We start from the raw sequence: 23,791 nt of genomic DNA, 5'->3' as shown, positions 1-23,791 counted from the left end.
CAACACAGGTCGCAGTGGTGCCAAACCTGACCACACGAAACAAATACATGCTCCACCATCCCCACATACCGGGCACATTATCAAATTAAATCCATTTTTAAAAGCAACTAAAGATATTTTCCTCTGTCTAAGTTTTATTTACATTCTAATAATATTTCATATTCATATTCATATTTGATATTGGGATTAACTGGTTGAAGTCTGAAACTCCATCATCCTCATTCCGTATTCAGTATTCTCAGCAGTGGCTTTGCAGTGTCAGCACCATTAAAGGTTTTATTTATCCTCCGACTTCATTCTCAATGTCCTTTCACCACTCTTTGACTCTAATAATATTATTATTATGATGATGATTGCCCTAGATAGATATTATTATTAAATACTAATTTCGGATTTCAAAACTAACACAATTTGACTTTGATTATTGCACAATTGTTGATGAATTACAACCACAGTTGACTGTGGTCATTTGTTTTTGTCTAAAAACTTCAATGCCTAAAATGTAAACAAGCTCACTGACTCAATCGTTTGTTTCCAGTATTAATTTCTAGACATTATAATTTCATCAAATTTTCAACATGAATGAGTGAAAGTATAAACCAAATACGGTAATGATATTATCGATATACCGGTATCATGTTCAAAATTGCTCGTCCTTAGCACCATGTATTATATTATGCTTAAAAAATAATATTAATTTTAGATAAAATTTACCCTATTTTTAATCCTAGAACATCTAAAGTAAGATAATAAAATTTACTTAAAAAGGTAAGATAATGACCAAAAACCAAGGCACTTCGCCGAACCAAGGACAACGAGTGAAAGTGAACTTTTTAAAGCATCCAATCCATAATTGATCCATGTTTAAAGGACAAAATTTGTAATTTAGTCTACAATTACATACAATTTAGTAACATCATGTACAATCAAAATGAGCTCAAAAAAGGAAGAATTAAGAGACTAAAACAAATCACATAAAAAAAATACATATGCATATATGAAACAAATAAATCTGCATTATTTCATAAAAGAAACTCTGCACTATGCTAGTGAAGAAAACTGATAAAGATGGAAATATGTATGTTGTATATCAAATAACATTGCTCCAATTATATTCATAGATTGTTTTTACATACATAAACAATATCTCAATTCTACTTACTTTAACTTGCAGTTATCTTATAGACGCCATCAAAGATGCGGTTTAATAGGATTTGTCTAGCAAACCTTCAACGAGTGTTATTCACTATCATTCATCCGTTAACAAGAATTTTCATATGAACGTTACACTAAGCTTTAAATAGTGAGTAAATCTCGAACAGACTTTTACCAGGTAAATAAAAATTGTGCTTTGTATAAATATCATAGATTTTATGTTTTAACAAGATATATGATGTTTAAACTTCAAAGCTTCTCGGTGATGGTGAAGCATTGCCTATTATTGAAATAACAGATTCTCGGTATTTTAAAACTAGCATAAAATGCATTCGTTGTTTCGGCATCCGAATCTTGAAGTATGCCATTTCAATATGGTATATTTTACTAAAGTAATGTATTAGTTTCATATTATCGTTAACTCGTATATTTTTATTTTCATTTAACGAAAAACTAAAAAAAAATCTAGTGAAAAACTCTCTATGTTATCAAGATTCAAGAAGCCATGGGCATAAAATCTTGAAATGATGTATGTGTTAATACCAAAATAGCTGAATCCAGTGTTGCAGAAAGAATGTCGGGAACAGGAATGTATTATCAAGGTTTATGCAACTGAATTCGCCTTTGTCACTTAACCAGATAGCAAACAGATTATCAAGCTCTCATGGTACGAGCTCTGGCAATTCCGGTTATCATTCAATCACCCTTTCCTGTTTCAAATCAAAGTAAGAGCAGAAATTACCACTTCAAAATTACAGCTAAAACCAACTTCCACCAAGACAATGGCCACGCCCACCCTTTCTTCCAATCCGCTATTACTCGCGCTTCCTATCGTTTCCAAGAATCCCTCCGATCAGGTAACACCAGTGTTTTAAAAACCGGTTCAAACCGGATTTCGTACAGCATGCCGGTATTTTGAGCCAGGTATTTTGGCCGGTTTGCTAGAACATCGTACCGGCGATATTTTTCTAAAATATCAGTTTTTACCGGCAAACCGGTTTTGAAGTATGAGAAATTTTTTATATTTGCGGCCCATATTTTTTCAAAATTACTTTTAACCCAACAAGAGTAAACTTTATGACTATTTTTTTAAAATTGAGTGCTTTTGTATTATTTTTTTAATATTTTGTTATGAAATTATTTACTTTTGGGTTAATTTTGGAGTTGAAGTTGCATCTATAGAAAATTATAAGGTAAAGTATTCAACCGGTTGAACCTTCCGGTTCACCCGGTTGTACTACTTAGCTCAATCCGGTACAAGTAAAATACCGGTTTTTAAAACATTGGGTAACACACATGAACCTCTTAAACGCATTCGTTGAAAGTCTTGTAAACACTCATTTATCCTACTTTTTTTCAATTCGTTTACTTTTGGGCTTTGTAATGTAGAGCCTCTTTTCGTCGATCCATACGCTGGCTGCTTTGCACCTCCTGATCTTGAGTTAGATAGAAATTTGGATCAGAAGTTGCACCATTACTGCATCGGCACTAGATTTATCGATGACCAGTTGCTTAGTGCAACTAAGGGCGTCGATGGAGCTAAACAGGTATATAAATGTCTATTCAATACTTAAAAAATTGCTTATTAATTTACTGAATTATGAAGCTTTCTGGTGTGTCTTCGTGCGTCTCTGCAGGTTGTTTTGTTTACAGATGGAATGGATACTAGGGCTTATCGACTCAAATGGCCTTCTGCAACTGTAATCTATGATGTATCACCGCAAGCAGTGTTTAAGACAGCATCTCAAAAGCTCCAAGGTTCGTAACTTTTAATAAAGTTTTCACTACATTCTTGAAGTCGATTTTAAAAATCAAGAAATTGTTAGATGTCGGTGCTAAAATTCCAAGAAGCTGCCTGCTTCGTCATGTTCCTATGGAGTCCTCTGATATACAACAACTTTTATGTGATAAAGGGTTTAATGGCAGCAGGCCAAGTATATGGGAGTTCCAGGTTAGCAAACGTCTCCTTCATTTTTTATAGCATTTTTGTGCATTCTTGGTTCTTGATTGTCATTTTTTTCTCACGTCAAGTAGATGAGATGTGGAATAAATCCTGTAAACGAACCAAAACAAGCAACTAATCAGACAAATATTTGTGTTAATGTTTATTCGTTTAAAAAGCGAACATGTGTGTGTTCGTTTATGTTTGTTTATTTAAAATCTAAACGAACAGTTCACAAAAATATATGAACATATTGAACAAAGGTAAATGAACACACTTAAATGAACACAAACGAACAAATATAAATGAACATAAATGAACACAAACGAATAAATATACAACATTAAGTAGATGATGCATTTAAAGTTTCACCCAAAAACGAACATAAGCGGATATAAATATACGAGCATAAACGAACTTTCACGAACATAAATGAATGAACGAAACATGTATTTATGCTCATTCGCTTAATTAGATGAACACAAACTTTATGTTCATGTTCATGTTTGTGCGTTTATTAAATGAACGAACATAAACAAAGTTTTGATTCGTTTACAAGCCTAGGAATAATGTGTTTACTAACTGGAGCTTCATGTAAACGAGACTCGTAAATTGAAAAGATTAATCATCCTAACGAACATCTTACTTGTTTGGTCTGTAGGGGTTTCCCGTCACAAATTTAGCTAGTTTTAAAGAGATTCTGTTTATGGTTAGTAGTTTAGCCATGAAGGGATGCTTGTTCTTGGGTGAATTTCCATTGTGGTTGACCGAAACCCAAATCGGGGTCAAGGTTAGTACACACTCTATCTCTGATATCCGTTTTTACTAGAGGTGACAAGATTGGCTGGTCAATAAGGTTGGGTAATGGGTCAAGACATGTTCTGATTGAATCATGTAATTCTTTAATTCGGGTCAACTGGTCAGCTCGGTTGACCCACAAACAGTTATTTATGAATTTTTAAATAATGACGAGTATAGAAACGAGATCGTTGCAATAATAAATTATAAGGTTTCTTTGGTGCATCTAGTATACACCATTTAACAGTTTCTTTACAGTCTACCGTGGAGAAGTGGATGGATGATATTTTCATGAGCTATGGCTTTCGGGTGCGAATAATAGGGTATGATGAGGCTGCAAAAAACCTTGGTCAAGAACGTGTCGTTGGAGACTCGGATTGCGTGCTTTTTGTTGCAGAACACCTGAGATTTTCTGACGCTGAGGTGAGATGACACTTTAATTCAAAATAAAATGCAAATACTAAAAACATATAAGTTTTAACGCTACAATTTACGTATGTGGACAGATGGAGATTTGGAGGAGAGAATTTCAGAGGGTGGAGGAAGAAGGTGATGAAGATGGATTTGAGGAGCTCTAGCCAATTCAAACACATAATTCGCGGTTAGTGTATTTTGCAGCCACCATAGATGACTGTTATTGATCTTTGTTACATTATATGAATAACATTCACCCTATTTTGTACCGTAAAAATATATCGAGTTACAAATGAATTCAACAGATTTTTTCCTCTTGTTTTTCCTTCAACATATATTAAGGAAAAAAATTTCAAATTTAATGCCTCAGATAAACCCTATTTCCTAGACAACTTTGATTTCCGGCCAGTGACGGATCCAAAAACTTTTTCCACGGGGTGCATTGCTTTTAAATGGCCTTTTACACCCCTCTGCTTATCTTCTTCCCTAACCTCTTCTTCATCCTTCATCTTCACCTATATAAACCATCACCGATTACCATCACCATCTCGGGTTCACCAACCATCACCATCACAGTCTCCGGTTCACCATCATCATCACCGAGCTCCGTCACCATCGCTGATTGCCATCACCGAGCATCAATTCACTCTAATCAAGTCAACCACCGATGGAATTCAAGTTATCCTTTGTGATCCGAGGCTTGTACGCCTAGCAAGGCCACTCTAAATGGTAGTCAACGAAAGGCGGTAGTCCCCGAACCACACCAACAAAAACCCGAACCGATAAACGGGTCGGTTCGACGTTCGGTGATAGTTTTTATTATATAAATGAATGTTTCATTAAATATATTGGATATTTTTGTATTCTCGGTCTTGATAAGTTTCGGGTTGAAGTTTGGGTCTCATTCGGTTAAAAAGGTAATAAAAAATTAGTTTTTATAAAGTTTCGGTTTGATGTTTCGGTCTCGTTCGGTTAAAAAATGAAGTTTTGATAAGTTTCGAGTTGAAGTTTGGGCCTCGTTCGGTTAAAAAAGTTATAAAAAATAGTTTTTTTATAAGTTTTGGGTTGACGTTTCGGCCTCCTTTGCTTAAAATATTTTTTTTTATAAATATAAAGTTTTAAGGGCCAAAAAGGATATTTCTATAAACTTGGTGGGTTAAGTTAAAAAAATTCATTTCATTTAAATATTGAAGGGTATTAAATCCAAAGGGAGCAAACTGAAATTTACTACAGCACAGTGACAAAAAGTACAATCTTAAAAGGTGGGGTCATTCAGAAAAGTAAAAGGGTCCAACCTTCCCATTTTGATTTTTAGACCTACTTCTCTCACATCTAAACCACAGGGACGCAAAACATATTTTTTTCTTTCACAGGGTCAGATGTAACAAAATTCGGATAAGGTTCATCACATAATAAAAACACGATACAATTATAAAAAAAACGTCATTAGAAATCAATTATTAACCACATAATGGTGAAATTATTAACCACATAACAGTGACGATCGGTGATGCCAGTCTTCTTTCTTCGACATTTCATGTCAACATACTCGCCTTTCAGGTCAACATGCTCGCCTTTCATATCAACCACATTAATATCATATTTGTCACAAAAATCTTCCAACCACATTATCTTCTATTTATGCTGAAATTTCATTATATATTTATGCATCTATACATTTCAACAATCGAAACCAAACTGTTACAAATTAAAACCAAACCAAACCGTTACTAACGGTTTGGATACATGGTTTGGGCTTTTGTGAAAATATAATAGCTCAAAGTACAAATGTTAACTCGAGACATCAATGTTAACAACCAATGTCTTAGCTAGAGGTGCACAAACCGGTTTTTTTAAAATAACCGGTTCGGTTATTAACCGGACCGGTTTTTTTTGGCCTGGAAAAAAACCGGTTCGGTTAATAACCGGACCGGTTAATAACCGGTTTTTTGCTGTCAAAACCCTAACCGGTCTAACCGGTTAGGACCGGTTTAGAAACCGGTTAGAACCGGTTAATAAACCGGTTTTTTTATTAACCGGTTTTTTTTTTTAAATTTCGCGGTTTCAAATACGAATATTTGTTTTTTATATTTTGTACTTAATGAAGACCATTATTTTTTCACATAATAAACAAACCGGTAACTACAAGGCAAAACGGACTGACCGAAGCCATTCTTTGCTTTTGTTGTTAGGGTTCTTTGCTTGGAAGATGAGTATGAGTGTGTGTTGGTGAATGTGTTTTCAACAAACCAAAGATTAAAAACACATAACTTTCATTTATAGTTTTTACATTAAAAATACAAACATTAAATCGTTATCGCATATTCGTAACTCAAAAATACAAACATTAAATCATTAACACTGAAGAAATCTCTGCCAAGAACTGTTGTTCATGATTTAACTCAAAAATACAAACATTAAATCGTGAACTAGCAGATGCTCCTGTTGTTCCCAATCGCAGTTTGTTCATGATTTGCCTCCATGTTTGCTGTTTCTTTAACTAAATTAGAAAAATCCAAATCAACAAGTAAATAAGAGCACATATTAGGAAAAAGAATGCTTAGACACGATTACATGAACAACTTGCTGTTTCTTACTCATGATTTGCCTCCATGTTTGCTGTTTCTTTAACTAATTTTCTTCGCTACCCGATCCCGAGCTATTTCTTAGGTAATCGTCGTACGCGGCTTCTTCATCGGTCATTGGTTGAGTGTGTCCTTCATTGACCTCGTCTTCATACAAGCCCGCTTCATACTCCATTTCCCCCTCGAGTGAGCGTTGATGTTGTGCCATATCTAAAGAGTCCAAGTAATCCTTGTAGCAAATCGATATCTCTATAGCTGGTGCAGTGAGTCGAGTCCTCCTAATCGATATAACCCTGCCAGAAACAGAAAAAGCAGACTCCGAAGCTACCGTGGAAGCTTGGACCGTTAGTAAATCTTTGGCCATGGCGACGAGGATCAGAAACTCATCCTCCTTACCTCTCCACCAAGCCAGCAAATCAAGACTTCTAAATTCATCCGGAGTCATGTGTTTCACAAAGTTGGTACCACCATACCTTCCAAGTTCATTGCTTGGGGTGTTTACCTTTTGACGTTTACCGGCGTCTTCCCAAATCATGTAGTACATCCCCATTTCAAGGTCGGTTTGGGATTGGGATTGGGCAACAGCTCTTAACGAGTCATGAATTTGGGAAGACGACCTGTATTTTGTAAGGTAGACATCATACATGTTTGACAAGGTGGTGTTGAAAGCATTCTTTAAAGTTTGGCTATAATAGGGGTTTTGATCGTCGTTTAACCCTAGCTCATCACAAATTTTTTCTATTAAAGCTTCAACACCACCAACATTGATGCAAGGGTTTAACGCAGCAGCACATGTCAAAACAGCGGGTAGTTCTTGAAAATATTTTCTAAATTTTTCTTTCATTTTTACACCCATATCAAAATAAGGTGCACCCCTACAATGAAGTTCACTCAACTTTGTGCACATGACAGCAATTTTTGGTAAAGCAATGGGGCTTGTTGGATAGTAAACCCCGGATAAACTAGTTGTGCAAGATTTAAAAATTTGAAGGACCTCCGTAACGATCTCAATCAATAACCAGTTTCTAGGATCGTACGGTGCACATTTACCCCTACTTGACAAAATTTTATGAAACGCAATTAATGATTTTTTTTGTTGGATGGCTTTCTCAAACATATTACAAGTCGAGTTCCATCTTGTTGGACAATCCCAATTTGGCCCCAACCATTGACAATTAGCTTCTACACAATTTTTTGTATCTTGAAAATGTTTTATTGTTGCTAAAAACATCTCGTAACATTCTTTTAAAATTGTTTCTTTGCGTTTCGATCACGTTTAACCCATCTTGCACGGCCAAGTTGATAATATGTGCAATGCATCGGCTATGAAAAAACGCTCCATCACAAATAGGTTTATACTTTAATTTTAAATGGCCAACCGCGGCCGTATTGTTGGACGCGTTATCAAACGAAATTGAAAAGATTTTATGTTCAATCTTGTATTGTCGAATGACTTTATCCAAGATTTGAAAAATATTTCTACCCATGTGCGGGTAATCAAACAATTGAAACGCAACGGTTCGTTTCATCATTTGCCACGACTCGGGGTCAACCCAATGAGCCGTCACACAAATGTATGAGTCGGGCGAACCATGAGGTACCGACCACACATCCGTTGTTAAGTTTACACCAGTTTGTAAGTTTGAAAAGTATGAAATTAGTTCGGATTTAGCGTTTTTCCATGCTTTAAGACAATCTCTTCTAAGGGTCGAACGACTTACGTGTTGGTAGCGTGGTTGAACATAGTTTCGCATCATCTCCGTGAATTGAGGGTTGTCGAAGTGGTTGAAAGGAAGTGTTTGTTGAATCACAAAGTTTGAAAACTGTTGACGTACCGCTTCAACGTCGTACGTAAACACCGCTCCTTGATTCGTCATCTCCGGCTGCGAACTACTTCCCGATTCGTCATTCAAGGCCTTGCAAAAGGGCCTTTGTACATGCGCTTTTAAAGTGGAGTTTGCATCTTTGCCATAAAACTTCAAACAATGTTTGCATCGAGCTTTTTGGCTACCGTTAGACATTTCGCATAGGTCGAAATGTTGCCAAACATCATGGTTTCGTTTCGTGGGGATGACCCGAACGACCGTTTCTCCCGTGTTCGAGGCACCCATGTTGACGGATGAAGCAGCACTTTGGGAGGCCATGATAATCGACTACGAAATAAGAGTGGTATACTCGAGTATGAAATAAACGACTACGAAATAAGAGCGTATGGAGTGGTAATGTGGTATAATTGAGCGTGAGATAACAAAATAATCGCGTATGAAATAAACGTTTAGAGCGTTTGGAGTTGTATAATCGAGTGTGATCTAACCAATACCCAACCTAAACTATATATAGATGTTTGTGGGGGTAAAATGGTAAAAAAAAAAAAAAACGGTCCAAAAACAAAAAAAACGGGCATATAGCCGTTATACAACGTTCAAAAACCGGTTTTTAACCGGTTAACCGGTTATGGAGAAACCGGTTAACCGGTTTTTCCACAACGGTCAAAAACCGGTTTTTTTATAAACCGGTTAACCGGTTTTTCCATAACCGGTTAATAAAAAAAACCGGTTTTTCCATTAACCGGTTCGTTAACCGGTTTTGGATCTAGAACTTGTAACCGAAAGACGAACCGGCGGTTTGTAAACCGGTCAAACCGGTTTTTAAAAAACCGGTTTTTACGAAAACCGGTTTCCGGTTTAAACCGGTAAACCGGTTCCCCAACCGGTTTTTTTGGCCATCTCTAGTCTTAGCCACTCCACCATTTTTCTAATTTGTTTAGATGGTGCACTTCGACTTTATTAGGGGTTGCACTTCAAAATTTTATATATATCATTACGCCATGGGTATGCTGTTTGAGGCTTTGACATGTTTTCGATCAATGGTGGTTAATAGATTTGACCCGAATTGTTACACTTACGTCATCCCGTTATCTTCTTGTGCTAGTTTAAGTTTTCAAGAAGTAGTAAAGAAATTCATGCAAGGATGTTATGTAACATCCGGCCCCTCGCACCACCAATATTGTCAGCTTTGCCCACGAAGAGCTCACAGATTTGTTTTTGGTTGCCCAGGTGGAGACTTCCCAGGAGGTCACCCATCCTGCTAAGCACGCTTAACTTTGAAACTCTCCACTCGTCCACTACCATTAAGCCTAAAACGCGTTGGTGATTTAAGAGGCGGAACATTTACTTATGAACCAAGGATCTATCTTGTCCACGACCAATGTGGGATTTGCATAGGATGTTACATGTTAAAGTTTGAGGCTAATAACATGTTCTATGTAACAAAAAAGTTAACATTAGAATTACAGACGAGATTTTCCTAAATAATGCAAACACCAAGTTATAGCCGACGGAGTTGTCATTAAAATATATACATATATACTTTTAAAGTAGGTTGAGATGGTAGAAGGGTTATGGAAAAAAAATGTAAATTGCAATTTACAAATTATTATTCATGCGAATTGCATGGAAAAGTTTTGCTTAAATGTACATCCCTAGTGGTCGGGAAGACAATCAGGAATTTAGGAGAGGAGGCGGCTAGATGATGAAGGCTAGGATGGGTAGTTTTTCCCCATCTTCAAGGTTTGATCATAATTGTCATTTCATCCAAATAACCGTTTGTGCATTTTGGGCTTCCTTTGTGCCTTTTAGGCTCCCTTTCTGCATTTTGGGATCCCTCTATGAGTTTTTAGCTCCTTCTGACTTTTGGGCTCCTTTTGTGCTTTTTGAGTTTCGTTTTGTGCATTTGGGGCTCTGTTTGTGCCTTTTGGACTCCCTTCTGTCTTTTAAGCTCGTTTATGCCTTTTGGGGTCTTTTTGTAACCATTTGGACTCTGTTTGTGCATTATAAGTTCCTTTGTGTCTTTTGGGCACCCTTTGTGCCTTTTAATCTCATTTGTGCCTTTTGGATTCCTATTGTGCCTTTTGGGCTCCGCTTGTGTATTTTGGAGTCATTTTGTAACCTTTTAGGCTCAGTTTGTGCATTTTGTGCCCATTTTGTGCCATTTAAGCTTTTTTGTGCATTTCGGACTCTCTTTATGCATTTTAAGTTCATTTGTGCATTTTGGGTTTCGTTTGGACTACCTTTGTGCCTGAGCTCTGTTTGTGCATTTTGGGCTTTCTTTAAGCATATTAAGCCCCTTTGTGCATTTTGGGCTCCGTTTTGTACATTTTGAGCTCTGTTTGCGCCTTTAAGCTCGTTTGTGCCTTTTGGGCTCCCTTGGTGCCTTTTAAGTTCCTTTGTGCCTTTTGGGATCCGTTTGCTACTTTTGGGCTCTGTTTGTGCCTTTTGGGTTTCGTTTGTGCCTTTCGGGCCTTTTAAGCTCGTTTGTGCCTTTCGGGCCTTTTAAGCTCGTTTGTGCCTTTTGATTCAAATATAATCACATACATCACGATATCCAAAGCATAACATCATCCAAATAAAACAAAATTCAAAAAAATAAGCATCACGCTTGTTTCGTTGATTGTCTTGTAGCATCACGTAAATATCAGGCCAAAAATGTCAAGTTTTAAAAGTCAAGGGACCAAATTCGTCAATTTCCAAATCCGAGGGGCTAATATGTAAAATCTGTTTTCCTGACCCATCGCGCTACGCGATGGATCAAAAGTGACTCCCATCGCGTACCGCGATGGGGTGTCTGACAGATTGTGACACGTGTGCCGCGTGGCACACGGTGGCAACGGTTGCCGCCACGTGTCACCATGTGGCAGGTCTAGTGTGTGACTGACCAGGCCTACGTCGCGGTACGCGACGGGTCAGCCAAGGGACCCATCGCATACCGCGATGGGATCCAAAAGTGGCTCTATAAATAGTAGCCACGGAATCCACACACCAAATCTCACACATTACTCTCACTACTCTCTCTCTCTAAACCTCGTAAAATGTGCCCTCGATCCACCTCGAAATCCGTGCCTGATTCCTTGATAAGCGTGTTAATACCTTGATATCCGTGCCATATCCCGATGATATACTAACAAGAAGGAGGTGCTGTCCTGACGTCCTGACGACTATCTCGAAGTACGTGCCGAGAAATGTTGGTGTTAGATTCGTGTGTTCAAGCAAAGGGTTGATTAATCGAGTGTTGATAAGGAAGATAGAGTCGAAGTGCTGCCTGAGTGAGAAGGGTGTTTTAAGCCGACAAAGGTAGGCATAATGCCCGAAGAAAATAATAAAATATTATAAGGGCTTAATACCCCAAGTCGAAGTTATTCTCGATAAACAAAGAAATATATAACAACGAAAATAAATAAAGAAAAGTAAAACATATATGTGAGTATATATATGTATATGATTATTCTTTGTTATGAAATATATTATTTAAGTATAATGAGTGTACTTAAATAATAAAGAAAGAAATACGTTTCTTAAAGAAGAAGAAACGTAGGGTTTTTATAGATAAACTAAAGGTTTATAAAGATTACTTTTTAACTAAAGGTTTTAAAGTAAAAAGAGATAATGAACTAAAGGTTCATCGAGATAAACAAGACTAAAGGTCTTAAGCCGGATCGTGTATCCGACTAATAAAAGTTATATTCGTACTATAGGTGCGAGATAGCAAGAGAAAGACTTACGGACGGTGTTGGAAGCCGATCCCATTGAAAAGGTGAATACGCCCCACTTTTACAAACTTGTTTTCAAACAAATCAAACGTGTTATGTGTAAAACTTTACATGAGGCTACGTGTCTCTAAAAACATTGTAAATAAGAGTATAAGCCTAGCCCTCATGTTGTAGTATACGTTTGTCTGGATCCTTACATATGTGGAGCGCGGTGGGCACATCGCACCACGCATGTTCACGACCTCCAGCCACAATGGGCCGAACCAAAGTATGTTCGAGTGAGAATGACCTTGTGTATATTTATGGTACCTAAGTACGTCGAAACGCTGCGGTGTTTTGCTGAGGTAATCTAGTGTAGAGACTCGAGTTTATAATGATTGTTTAACTTGATTATTCCTAAGCCAAGATGGGCCGAGGCTTACGTGGTCTCGAGGGGTAATTAAGTAAAGAAAAATATTTTTAGCGTCAACATATTCACCAGCATTCGTTGCTGACGTATTTTAATAACATTTTGCAGGTAACCAAGATTAGAGCTTGAAAGACGAAGAGCTCAAGAATCCGATGGCTCGGATAATTTTGTGTGAATATTAAAATATGATGATTTTGTAAAATATATAAACAAGTAAATACTAAACGAGACTTTCGTCTCGTCTTTTTGTAACATAAATATTTATAAGAAAGATCCTTGTGTTTTTATAAAGTCTTCCGCATTAAACCCGCTACTCTGATATATTTACAAATGTGGTACCAGTTATTGATCATACTCCTAAGCCTAGAATGGGGGTGTGACACATCTATAGTCCAAATTCTATTCGCTTTGTCTCATGTAAGTACTTGCAACATGTATGTAAATGGATATTTTATCTTTAACCCAAGGTTGGTGAGCAAATCACAATTTTGATATATATAATAATAATAATTCAATTATCATGTGAATGCGTAATCACAATAATTAACATGAAACAATAACAATTCAAGTCCGTTCATCATGACACTAAGTCAAACTACTAAGACTAGTGTAAGATTGTACTAATGATGACGAGGCCACAACAATAAACAATTAATCACATTACATGTATTAATTAATTGAGCAATACAAGTAAACACATGTATTAGAATTGTGGTTGAGGATGTGAAATAATAATAATGAGGTTTATAAGGCTATGCGCAGTGGAAGGGCAACAAAATAGGGTGTTTTGCGTCATGTGGCGCCTAGTCAGCAAAGGGTGGGTTTTTGTTTTTCAGGTATAATGGTGGAGCTACAAATTTGCCATGTCACCATATATATATATATATATATGTATATATATATCACACACAAACCATATACATATACATATACATATACATATACATATACATATACATATACACACGACATGTAATATAATAATATTATTTTTTTCTCCCCGACAACAAACTTTCCTCGCCACCGCCCCATTTCGCTCGAATATCGCCCAGGGGGGCGGTGTTCCTCCTCTTTATCGCCCCATTTCTCGCCCCATTACACTTGGCCTAATATACATGTTGTCCCCAAAACAATAGTTTGTGGTTGAGGATGTGATATAATAATTGAATTTTTTTTGTTCTCGGGAACTTTAACTTCTCGGGAACAAGGGTTTTCGGGTTTTATGTGTTTTCAGGACTAGGTATGTTAAGACAACTAAGGTCTAAAAACAACGCCTCCTCTTGATTTGGTGTTGTCAATTGGAATGAAATCAATCTTAGATCTCTATTTATGGCTCGTTTGAGATGGTGGTGGGGGAAACATTGGCGTTCATCTGAGAGGTTGTGGCCGACTCTTGTCTTAGAGAAGTCCAGTTTTATTTTGATTTGATATTTTGGTTTTGTGTTGTGGCAGAGTCAGGTAATGCTGGCAGTTATAGAAGATTGTGATGATTCAATGGGGATGTGGTAGAATTGAGTATTTATTGTTGTTATCATCATCTTTTATGTAAACTAGGTTAGAACTTGTGTAATACACGAGTGATTAAAAATACAACAAAAAGTGACGTAGTTATTTATTTAGACGATATTGACAAATATTTGGGAAAATCAAGGGTCCAATTAAAAAGTAATAAAACAAGTATCACGAAAAATTGACCAAGGCTAATGCACATGAAAACTAGTTAAATGGTTACAAAATCTAATAGACATGTAACAATAACGTGACCAAAAGAAATTTTTTTTTTTTGGCATGTTCTACGTAACGGCATATGTAATAATAACATTTTTCTGCTGCAATATTTATATAATTTAATTTTTGCTTATTCTGGTCAACAAACCAACCCATCTTCTCCTTCAATCATTAATAAATAATTCATTCTCTCTTTTAGATTTGCAACAACTCATAAAATGTAACCTCAAAACTATAAATCTCATCAACATGTCATCAACTGCTTACCACAAGATGTTAGCAAGTAAACTCAACAACCAAACTATCCTGACATCATCATCGTCCGACCAAGACCAAGACCAAGACCTCGACTTCTCCGATGTTTTCGGTCCCACTTCATCATCGTCAACCAATCCTAGTCTTCCACAAATCATCCACAACCGGTCCCACTCTTTCATCGGCCCATCACCTCGTTACACTCTCTCCAAACCACTTACTTTTCACCCCGAAGAATCCGAATCTGAATCCAAATTATCTGAAAACGAGTCTAAAGTTATTGAAGAAAAGAGTGAGTTAAATTACAAGATTGGCCCTGGGGATTTTGAGATCATGAGGATGATTGGTAAAGGGTCTTCTGGGAAAGCGTTTCAGGTTAAAATGAAAATGAAGGGTAAAAGGGTAATTAGTGGTGGTGATCATGAGGATGGGATATTTGCCATGAAGGTTATGAGGAAGGATACTATTATTAAAAATAATCATGTGGATTATATGAAAGCAGAAAGGGATATACTTACAAAAGTTGTACATCCCTTCGTCGTTCAGCTTCGTTTTTCTTTTCAGGTGCTCGTGTTTTGTTAGCTTCGCTACTTTTTATTCATAGTTGTAAAAATCCCGTCTAGACGTCATTAATCCTGATCAATCGTTAGTCAATATCCTAGCGACTAGTCACCGATCAAAATTGAAAATTTTATATATATGTAAAAATCATGCATAGACGCCTGATTAATAGCGTACCCCACCGTCTAGTCGCTGATTAATCGCTATTTGGTCAAAATTGATTAAAATTTAAAATTTTATATATGTAAAGTTTGGTATATGTATATCAGTGTTGTAAAAATCGCTAGTCGCTAGTCAGGCGGTGGGGTGGGGACTAGCGATTAATCAGGATTAGTCGTGATTAATCGGATGAGACTTGAATGTATAATTTTCGGTTTTATATATACACGCACACATTTTTATATGTAATTTTCAATTTTATATATACACGAACACATTTTGGCCGGAAATTGGTTGGAATCTCGCTGGAAACCGCCGATTTTGGCCGGAATCTCGCCGTAAACCACCGATTTTGGCCAGAACCTCATCAAAAAAAGCCGATTAAGTCCAACTAATCCTGATTTTGGCCGCATTTGACCATTGACCGATTAGCCCAAAATTAATCCGTGAAGTGGGGATTAGCGATTAATCGGCGCCTAGTCGAGATTTTTTGCAACACTGATGTATATTTGAAAAATTACATACAAATTCCAATTCGATTAATCACTATTAATCCGGTTAATCGCTTGTCCCTACCCCACCGCCCGACTAGCGTAGTACTAGCATATAGCGAGTTCTACAACACTGCTTTTATTTGCCCGCTTTTCGTCAATTTTGTTACTTTTTTTGCTCGTGTTTTGTTAATTTCTGTACTCTTATATTAATCACTGTTATTATGATTTAATTAAATATGTTATGCTTATGCATGATTACAGACGAAAACGAAGCTGTATTTGATCTTGGATTTTATTAATGGAGGTCATCTTTTCTTTCACTTATATAGACAAGGGATCTTTAGGTACATGTTCAATGTTTATACATCATGGAATGATTTATAACAATTGTAAGGTTATGTTAATATTTTTCCTTGGGTAGTGAGGATCAAGCGCGGGTTTATACTGCAGAGATTGTATCTGCAGTTTCACATCTTCACGAGAGAGGAATCGTGCATCGGGATCTTAAGCCTGAAAACATACTCATGGATGCAGATGGGCATGTAAATTAATAATTGTTTTTTTTAATATTAATTAAGTGCGACTGCGGTACTTAAGTCTTAACTGCTTATTCCTCAGGTTATGTTAACCGATTTTGGTCTGGCAAAGGAGATTGATGAATCAAGCCGATCAAACTCGTTGTATGGAACCACCGAGTATATGGCTCCTGAAATATTATTGTCCAAAGGGCATAATAAAAATGCGGATTGGTGGAGTGTAGGGATACTTTTGTACGAAATGTTAACCGGGAAGGTACAAAATTTATGCGGTTTTATGTTTATAAAAATGAGTTTTTATGATTTATGATAGTCTTTTTATTTCTTCCTTCAGCCACCATTTACACATTCCAACAGAAAGAAACTGCAAGAGAAGATAATAAACGAAAAAGTGAAGTTGTTACCGCGGTTAAGTGGTGAAGCTCACTCTCTGCTAAAAGGAGTAAGTTGAGCTAACCATGATTATGCTTTTGCTTATCTCCTTTAACCATGATACTAATTCAGATTAGGGGTGTTCTTCGGGTTTTTTGGGTCGGGTCTTCGGGTTTCAAAGTTTTAAATTCATACCCGAAACCCAACCCAAATCTCTCACGGTTTCTTCGGGTTCGGGTAATTCGGGTTCGGGTTGGGTTAGTCGGGTTTCGAGTATACTGGAAAAAATAACTACATTGCTAAATTTAAATGTAACATATTCTTCTTTACTTGTAATGTAAATAAACCAATAACAATACAAAAATAAACCATTAACACATCCTAAAAAGAGTAAAATTAACAAAGTTCAACCATAATAAACAAGACCGACATAATCGTCTTCAGTATGCCGTGATTTGGATGTTGGATTATAGCTGCTATTAGTCATAAATTGAAACATTAATAAACAATTAACAATCGATTCATATTTATGGTTTTAAACTAAAAGTTTATTCGGGATTTTCGGGTTGACCCGAATCCTAGAATTCGGACCCAAGAACCAACCCGAATTACTTCGATTGGGATTCGGGTTAGCCTTTTCTCGGGTTCGAGTTTCTTGGGTCGGGTTCAGGTATGAGTTTTCTCAGGCTGGGTTTCGGGTAAAAGTGACAGCCCTAATTCAGATTCATATTTTTGTTTTCAGTTGCTGCAAAAGGACCCGTCGTTAAGATTAGGAAGTGGGCCTCGTGGTGGTGACGAGATTAAAAACCACAAATGGTTTCGAACGATAAACTGGAAGAAACTGGAGTCAAGGGACTTGCAGCCAAAGTTCAAGCCGGATGTGAGCGGTGAAGATTGCACTGAAAATTTTGACAAGTGTTGGACTGCAATGCCCTTGGAGGACTCACCGGCTCCTACACCGACAGCTGGTGAGCATTTTAATGGTTATACTTATGTGGCGCCTAATCCTTGGCTTTCATCTCCTCGGGAAAGCAGTTGAGATGTGAGTTCATACACAATTTGTCGATTTTACCCGTTGTTGATCTGGATTGTAGATGTGTATATGTTTGTTTGATCAAATAAAGTGTCAAATAAATGTGATTTATAGGTTTACTAGTTGTAATGGCTTCTATTCCAAGTGTAAATTGGATAAGTAATTGTCTTTGTAACTCTTTTACCATGGTTAGTGTGAATGATAATATCATACTTTTGTTTACTAGCATGAAAATGCATATTTAGTAACATGGTAGGAAAATGCAGAGAAATGCAGAGACTTAAGGAGTGCAAAATAAATAATAAATAAAAAGACCAAAATGCCCACCAATTTAACACACATATTTAACAAAGTTAAAACGCCCTGCTTGCGGTGCGCACATATAATGTATATATGTGTGAACCCTTGGGTGGGCAAAAGTGAAATTGCACTAATTTTGACGTTATTTTACTAATCTCGTGAAAATAACGTTAAAAGTGGTGGAAGGTTAATCAGACATCATGTGGTGCCGTTGATAGCCGAAAGGCAAGGGTACATGCACCAATCAGCCTGTGTCCCGATGATTGAGTGCTATGTGCCTTATGTCCAAGGCTTGATGCAAAACTACTATTGAGCCAGGGGTCTCACCGGAAGCAGCCTCTATATTCTTACGGGGGTAGAGGTAAGACTGTCTACATCTTACCCTCCTCAGACCCTACCATAGCTTTGCTATTGGTGGGATATACTGAGTACGATGATGACGATGATGATGATTTAACAAAGTTAAAAGCTTGGAATTGATTGTGCGTGAAACGAAAGAACAGGGATTGAAATAATAAATTTTAAACTATTGGACTGAAATACGTATATATACGAATATTTAACAAACCACAAGGATGAGAACCTTAAAGAGAAACATGAAATAACATTGATAAATGATATTTTATCATTTTCATGTACAGAGAATAACTCAGGTCTAGCTCTTCCCAGGCGCCGAAATCTTTTGTATATTTACAAAGATTCTCCTTGACAAACATGAATAACTAACTCCTAAAGTTCTCGTCATATGAAGATAGTACAATCAAATAATCATGAAATAATTATATGAATATAATAGCGTAAGTAATTATATGAATATAATAATGTAATCACTTTCATATGTTGGTATTGTGAGATTGAAATGCCATAAAATGCATTTGATTCTAAAACAATTCGCTTTGGCTAGATCCTATCCAAAAGGAAACGTGAAATAAAAAGGATAACCAGGTATGAAATGTTTGTTGGATTGAATTTTTGTATTTAGTCCATCTTAAATTGCATATGTATGAATTAATGAATGTATGATGAATCTAACTTGTTTTAGTTGTGATCTCCAATTATATATATGGTGTTATGTATTGTAATCGTTGTCGATCCGTCAATAAAGAATACTTATTAGTTGTCACCCATGGATATAGGTCATTTTAGATTTTAGACCGAACTACATTAAATGCTCGTATTCATTTATTGCTAGATTGTAACAATGTGATGGGTGGTTGTTGAAAAAAATAAATAAATAAATAATCAAGAGTCGTATTAATGAAACTAATGGTATTGTTTGAAGTTTCACATTAAATAGATAAACTCTCAAAAAGCCAAAATACCGTTTTGGAATGTGAAGTAGCTATACTTAAAAATTCCACAAGTACCAACATATGTTTGAGAAAACCAAAGGAATGACTTAATATGCAATAAATGGATGAAATAAAAAAAAAGTAGATGTTATAAAGATAAAGGACCATTTTTTATAAGTCTGTGCTCTATATAAACAGTTAGTTAGTGCTTGAAAGAACACAACCCTTGGTTTTCTTTGAAGAGGTAGAGAGGTCCTCTTGTCTTCTACTTAATTTTTTCGTTATTTGTTGTTCTAAGTTGTATTTTATTTTGAGTGTAAGAATGATCTATTTTAAAGTGATGTCTTAATCTTCTTAATCTGAAGATTCATCAAAAGTTATGTCAAAATATTACATCTATAACATTTAAACTGAGGCTTATATTATATATATCATGACATACACATTTCTGCTTGTTTTGTTTTATTTTTTAACTGTTACATATGATAACCTCTCAATATTGCCTTTTGTTACCGGAATATTAAAGCAAAGAAGCTCACAAGGTGGTCAAGAAAACCATGGCTGATGATAAACAGAAGCTTACAATTAGCAAAGATGATGAAATTGTTCAAGAGACTGAAAAATGTGCTGCTTCTGATGATTCTAAATATGTTGAAGTGGATGATGCTTTGATCAAAGATGATGAATTTCAACCACTGCTAAATTCATTGGCTCCTAAACAGCTTGACATGGGTGCATTTTCTAGTCTTTTTGGTTTTGATGGACCGAATATTGCGATGTTAACCGATGCTATAAACAAATCAATGCAAACACTTGTCCCTTTCTAGAGGAAATCGAATACGATCCTGATAATTTTACGGATGACGTCTTTGGTTTTGACAACAGTGAAGAACTTGAGTCACTGCAAGCTTATTTTGCACCTGTAGAGGATTTGGACTTTAATGGTATGTTACAACACATAGTTGATGGATCAAATCATCATACGAGGACGCAGACCGACACGCTTAAAGATATTTATGAAATGGTTACCATTGGTCTCGGACGCGGGTGACGTAAGAAGAGATCAGCTTCAAGTAACATCCAGTGATGGTGCTCAAAGAATGGTTGAACTTGCTTATTGGTATAAGATTCCTCTTAGGTCAGCTTCTGGTGAAAAGGTCAGATTGCGAGATGATACGTTAACATTTGTTCGTGCTGTTACTTGTTTCCCACATTTGGCAAGTTTAATATTGTTTAAAAAAGAGGCATGTGCAAAGAATGGTGTAGAATCTGTTTTAGCTTCTGAGCAACTACCCGAACCAATGAAGCACGTTGGTTTTTGCGGTTTAGTTCCGAAGAATTGTGACCCTGATTTGATGAAGGCTTATGTGTATGCGCACGCTGCGTATATGGTTGATTTGGGCAAGTTGGTTAACCTGGATGATAAGAGGAGTTTGAAACAAATGGTTTTAAGTCAAGTTGAGTGTTCTAAGGCTGGAGTTCTTTATAAGGTACCATATGATGATGAGTTTAGAGTTGGTATTTTAAGAGCTGTTGGGTTGACAGATGCTGTGGTTTTCAAGAAGATTGTGGATGTTTGTAATAATGTGTGTAAGGTTGTTGGAGAGCCGGAGCTAGACTTTGCAACGGCGGAGAAGAATCATATTAAGAATAATATGGTGTGTTTTTTTGAAGAAGAGAATAAGGATTTGGTTGCTGGTGAGCATGCAAAGGCTTTGGCTGATCATAAGAATGAGTTGCTTGCTTCCAAGGATTAAATGTTGTTTGAACCTACATTATATGTTAGTTGTTGGTTGTTTTGTCATTTTAATTTTATGTTTAATCAGTCGTGTTTTGAATCTCATGAAGGAAATTTTGTTATGTGTTTTTGATATTGTTTTGTTATCTTTGTTGGTACCAGGTCCTTTCTTATTCGATTATTAATCTGAGTTTAACACTAGGTTTATATGTTTGGGTTGAACAAAGATATGCAGAGAAATAGAAAGAGATAATGGAAAAGATAATTTATTCATTAAAAGACTTTGGCTATATATAGCCTACTGACTCAACTACAACCACACAAAATATGGAGGAGTTATTCAAAACAAACTCTAGACCCATGCATCCATAACGTTCATATCCCACCTAACTTGGTCAACCTAGGACTACTCCAACAACTCACCTAACATGACCACTAACCAAAACAACCTAATATACTAATTAATTAAACCAAAATGATAAAAACAATAATAAAAACCATAAGTCAAGATTAATTCCAACAATCTTTCATGGTTTAAAATCATACATAGTTATACCTCATTATTCTGAAGATGAAGGTAGTGATGAACCATAATTAAACTAGCTAGAAGTATAAAAGCCTCTAATTAAATGGTTTCATCACCATAACACTCTAAAAGCATTTAAAATTACCCCGTTTTGGAATGTGAATCATTGTTTTGAAATATCACAATATGTTAGACCATGTATAGTAAAATCTAGACACTCACGGGTATTTTGTGTCATTTGATGTCTAGTCACATTTTGGGCATTTTCTGCAAGTAGTGGGTGGTTCTTCACTTTTCAATTGAAGCTAAGATTTTGAAGTTGATTTGTCAAAACTCAAAGCTACTTGCTTTCAAACATTAGGTGATTTGCATCTTACAGATGCCCTAAGATTAAGAGTAAGCCAATGCCTGTTAGAGAAACATGCAAGATGATAGATTACTAGATTAGTGGTCCACTCATAAGGCTTTCATGCACTCTTGAGTGATCATTTATTCCTAGGAAAGCAAAACTACCTGCTTTCAAACGGTACTATGAGATGTCTTTTGTTATATTGGAATTTGAAACATTTTTTTTATAGTTTTAGTAATGTTGTAGCAAGGTTCACTTGAATGGAAGTTTTGGGATTTTAGATCCATGAGTGTTCTAGTTCAATAAAAAGACAATTTTGAATTTTGTTGCAGCCTTTTTGTTCTTCTATCTTGTGGGAGATGATATTTGATCCTCATTGTAGCATTATGTGATACTTAACTCAAACATAGCTTTTTTTGGTTGTGATATTATTGTTAAATCTTTTACTTTTCACAATTTATACTAAACTGATACTGACTTTCTGTTTTTTTTCACCATTCCTACCTCTTGTAAGGCTTAAACCCTATTCTTTGTTAAATAACACCAACATCTTTATCACCACACCACAAGGGTTGAGACATACTGGACTAATATATACATTGGAGATGTAAATTTAGAGGTGATGTTAAAAGATCGAATAAAGTTATAAAAAAAATGAATTATCTTTTATTAAAAATTCGCAAAATTTTGCAACGTTGTGTACACAAAGTTGGTGTAGCACACATTTTGATGATTTTGCTTTCTTTTTTCTTTTTCTTAACCTGATAAGCCCAAACTTGTTTAGGTTTAATTAAAAAAATTAGAATCTAAATTAAAAAGAAAAAATTCCTAAAATGGACATGCTTTGAAAAGAGATTCCACTTTTGTCCCCCAAATTTTAAAATTTCAAAAATGTCTCCCTCTAACTCATTTTTGACGATGTGTTAGGAAGTTTAACACATCTTTGACGACTTGTTTTAACATATCGTCAAAGATGCGTTAGAGTTCTTAGCACATCGTCAAAGATGAGTTAGAGGAAAATATTTTTGGAATTCTAAAATTTAGGGGACAAAAGTGGAATCTATTTCCATAGTAGGTCCGTTTTGGAAATTTTGACTATACCCATTTTTTGCAAAAACTTGAAAAAAAGATTAGGCGTCACATGGTGTGAAATGTCCATGGAAAGGGCTTTTAACTACACATGGTAAAAGACTAAATTCATTGTAATATACATGAAAGAGGAAGAGAACATGAATTTAGAATTGAAGATATAGTCATGGGTCCTAATGAAATCCAGGCCAAAATTAATTACATCAAATGGATGGGACTCTTAAAATAGCGTTTTGGAATGTGAAGTAGCTAGTGCTTTAAATATTCTCACAAGTACCAACATATGTGCACCCAATTAAAGTTACCACAGAAAACAAAAGTGAAGATGGTTGAAAGATGGAGGATTGTTCTTGAAATTTAATAACCATATAAACAGGTGCTTACTACATACAAGAAGAACATAACCGTCAATTCTCTTTCAAGAGGTAAAGAAGCCCTGTAATGGTTTTACAGTGATATTTTAATGTTCTTTATAGTTTTGTTACTTTTTTCTTGTTTTGCCTTATATGTT

General features: G+C 36.0%; 3 protein-coding genes across 3 annotated transcripts; all 3 read left to right on the top strand.

Moving 5' to 3' along the window:
• The first annotated feature begins 1,738 nt into the window (after positions 1 to 1,738).
• LOC143565119 (O-methyltransferase 1, chloroplastic-like) lies at positions 1,739 to 4,624 on the top strand. The gene is made up of 7 exons (XM_077052192.1): positions 1,739 to 2,012; positions 2,545 to 2,702; positions 2,793 to 2,913; positions 2,982 to 3,106; positions 3,759 to 3,887; positions 4,154 to 4,318; positions 4,402 to 4,624. Exons 1-7 carry the CDS (start codon positions 1,820 to 1,822, stop codon positions 4,471 to 4,473), a joined length of 963 nt encoding a protein of 320 aa, XP_076908307.1. The 5' UTR covers positions 1,739 to 1,819; the 3' UTR covers positions 4,474 to 4,624.
• A 10,094-nt stretch (positions 4,625 to 14,718) lies between these two features.
• LOC143565138 (serine/threonine-protein kinase AtPK1/AtPK6-like) lies at positions 14,719 to 18,093 on the top strand. The gene is made up of 6 exons (XM_077052206.1): positions 14,719 to 15,395; positions 16,307 to 16,389; positions 16,467 to 16,587; positions 16,664 to 16,837; positions 16,916 to 17,023; positions 17,696 to 18,093. The coding sequence occupies exons 1-6, from the start codon at positions 14,826 to 14,828 to the stop codon at positions 17,990 to 17,992; spliced, it is 1,353 nt and encodes a 450-aa protein (XP_076908321.1). The 5' UTR covers positions 14,719 to 14,825; the 3' UTR covers positions 17,993 to 18,093.
• A 2,450-nt stretch (positions 18,094 to 20,543) lies between these two features.
• Positions 20,544 to 21,335, top strand: LOC143565130 (uncharacterized). The gene has a single exon (XM_077052201.1). The coding sequence runs from the start codon at positions 20,544 to 20,546 to the stop codon at positions 21,333 to 21,335; it is 792 nt and encodes a 263-aa protein (XP_076908316.1).
• The last annotated feature ends 2,456 nt before the right edge of the window (positions 21,336 to 23,791 follow it).

The sequence above is a fragment of the Bidens hawaiensis genome, unplaced genomic scaffold (genome assembly GCF_021521415.1).
Source record: "Bidens hawaiensis isolate Kalapana, Puna unplaced genomic scaffold, B.hawaiensis_p1.1 tig00022287_1, whole genome shotgun sequence".
In the NCBI taxonomy this organism is placed as follows: Eukaryota; Viridiplantae; Streptophyta; class Magnoliopsida; order Asterales; family Asteraceae; genus Bidens; species Bidens hawaiensis.
This window is presented reverse-complemented; position numbering and strand designations above follow the sequence as displayed.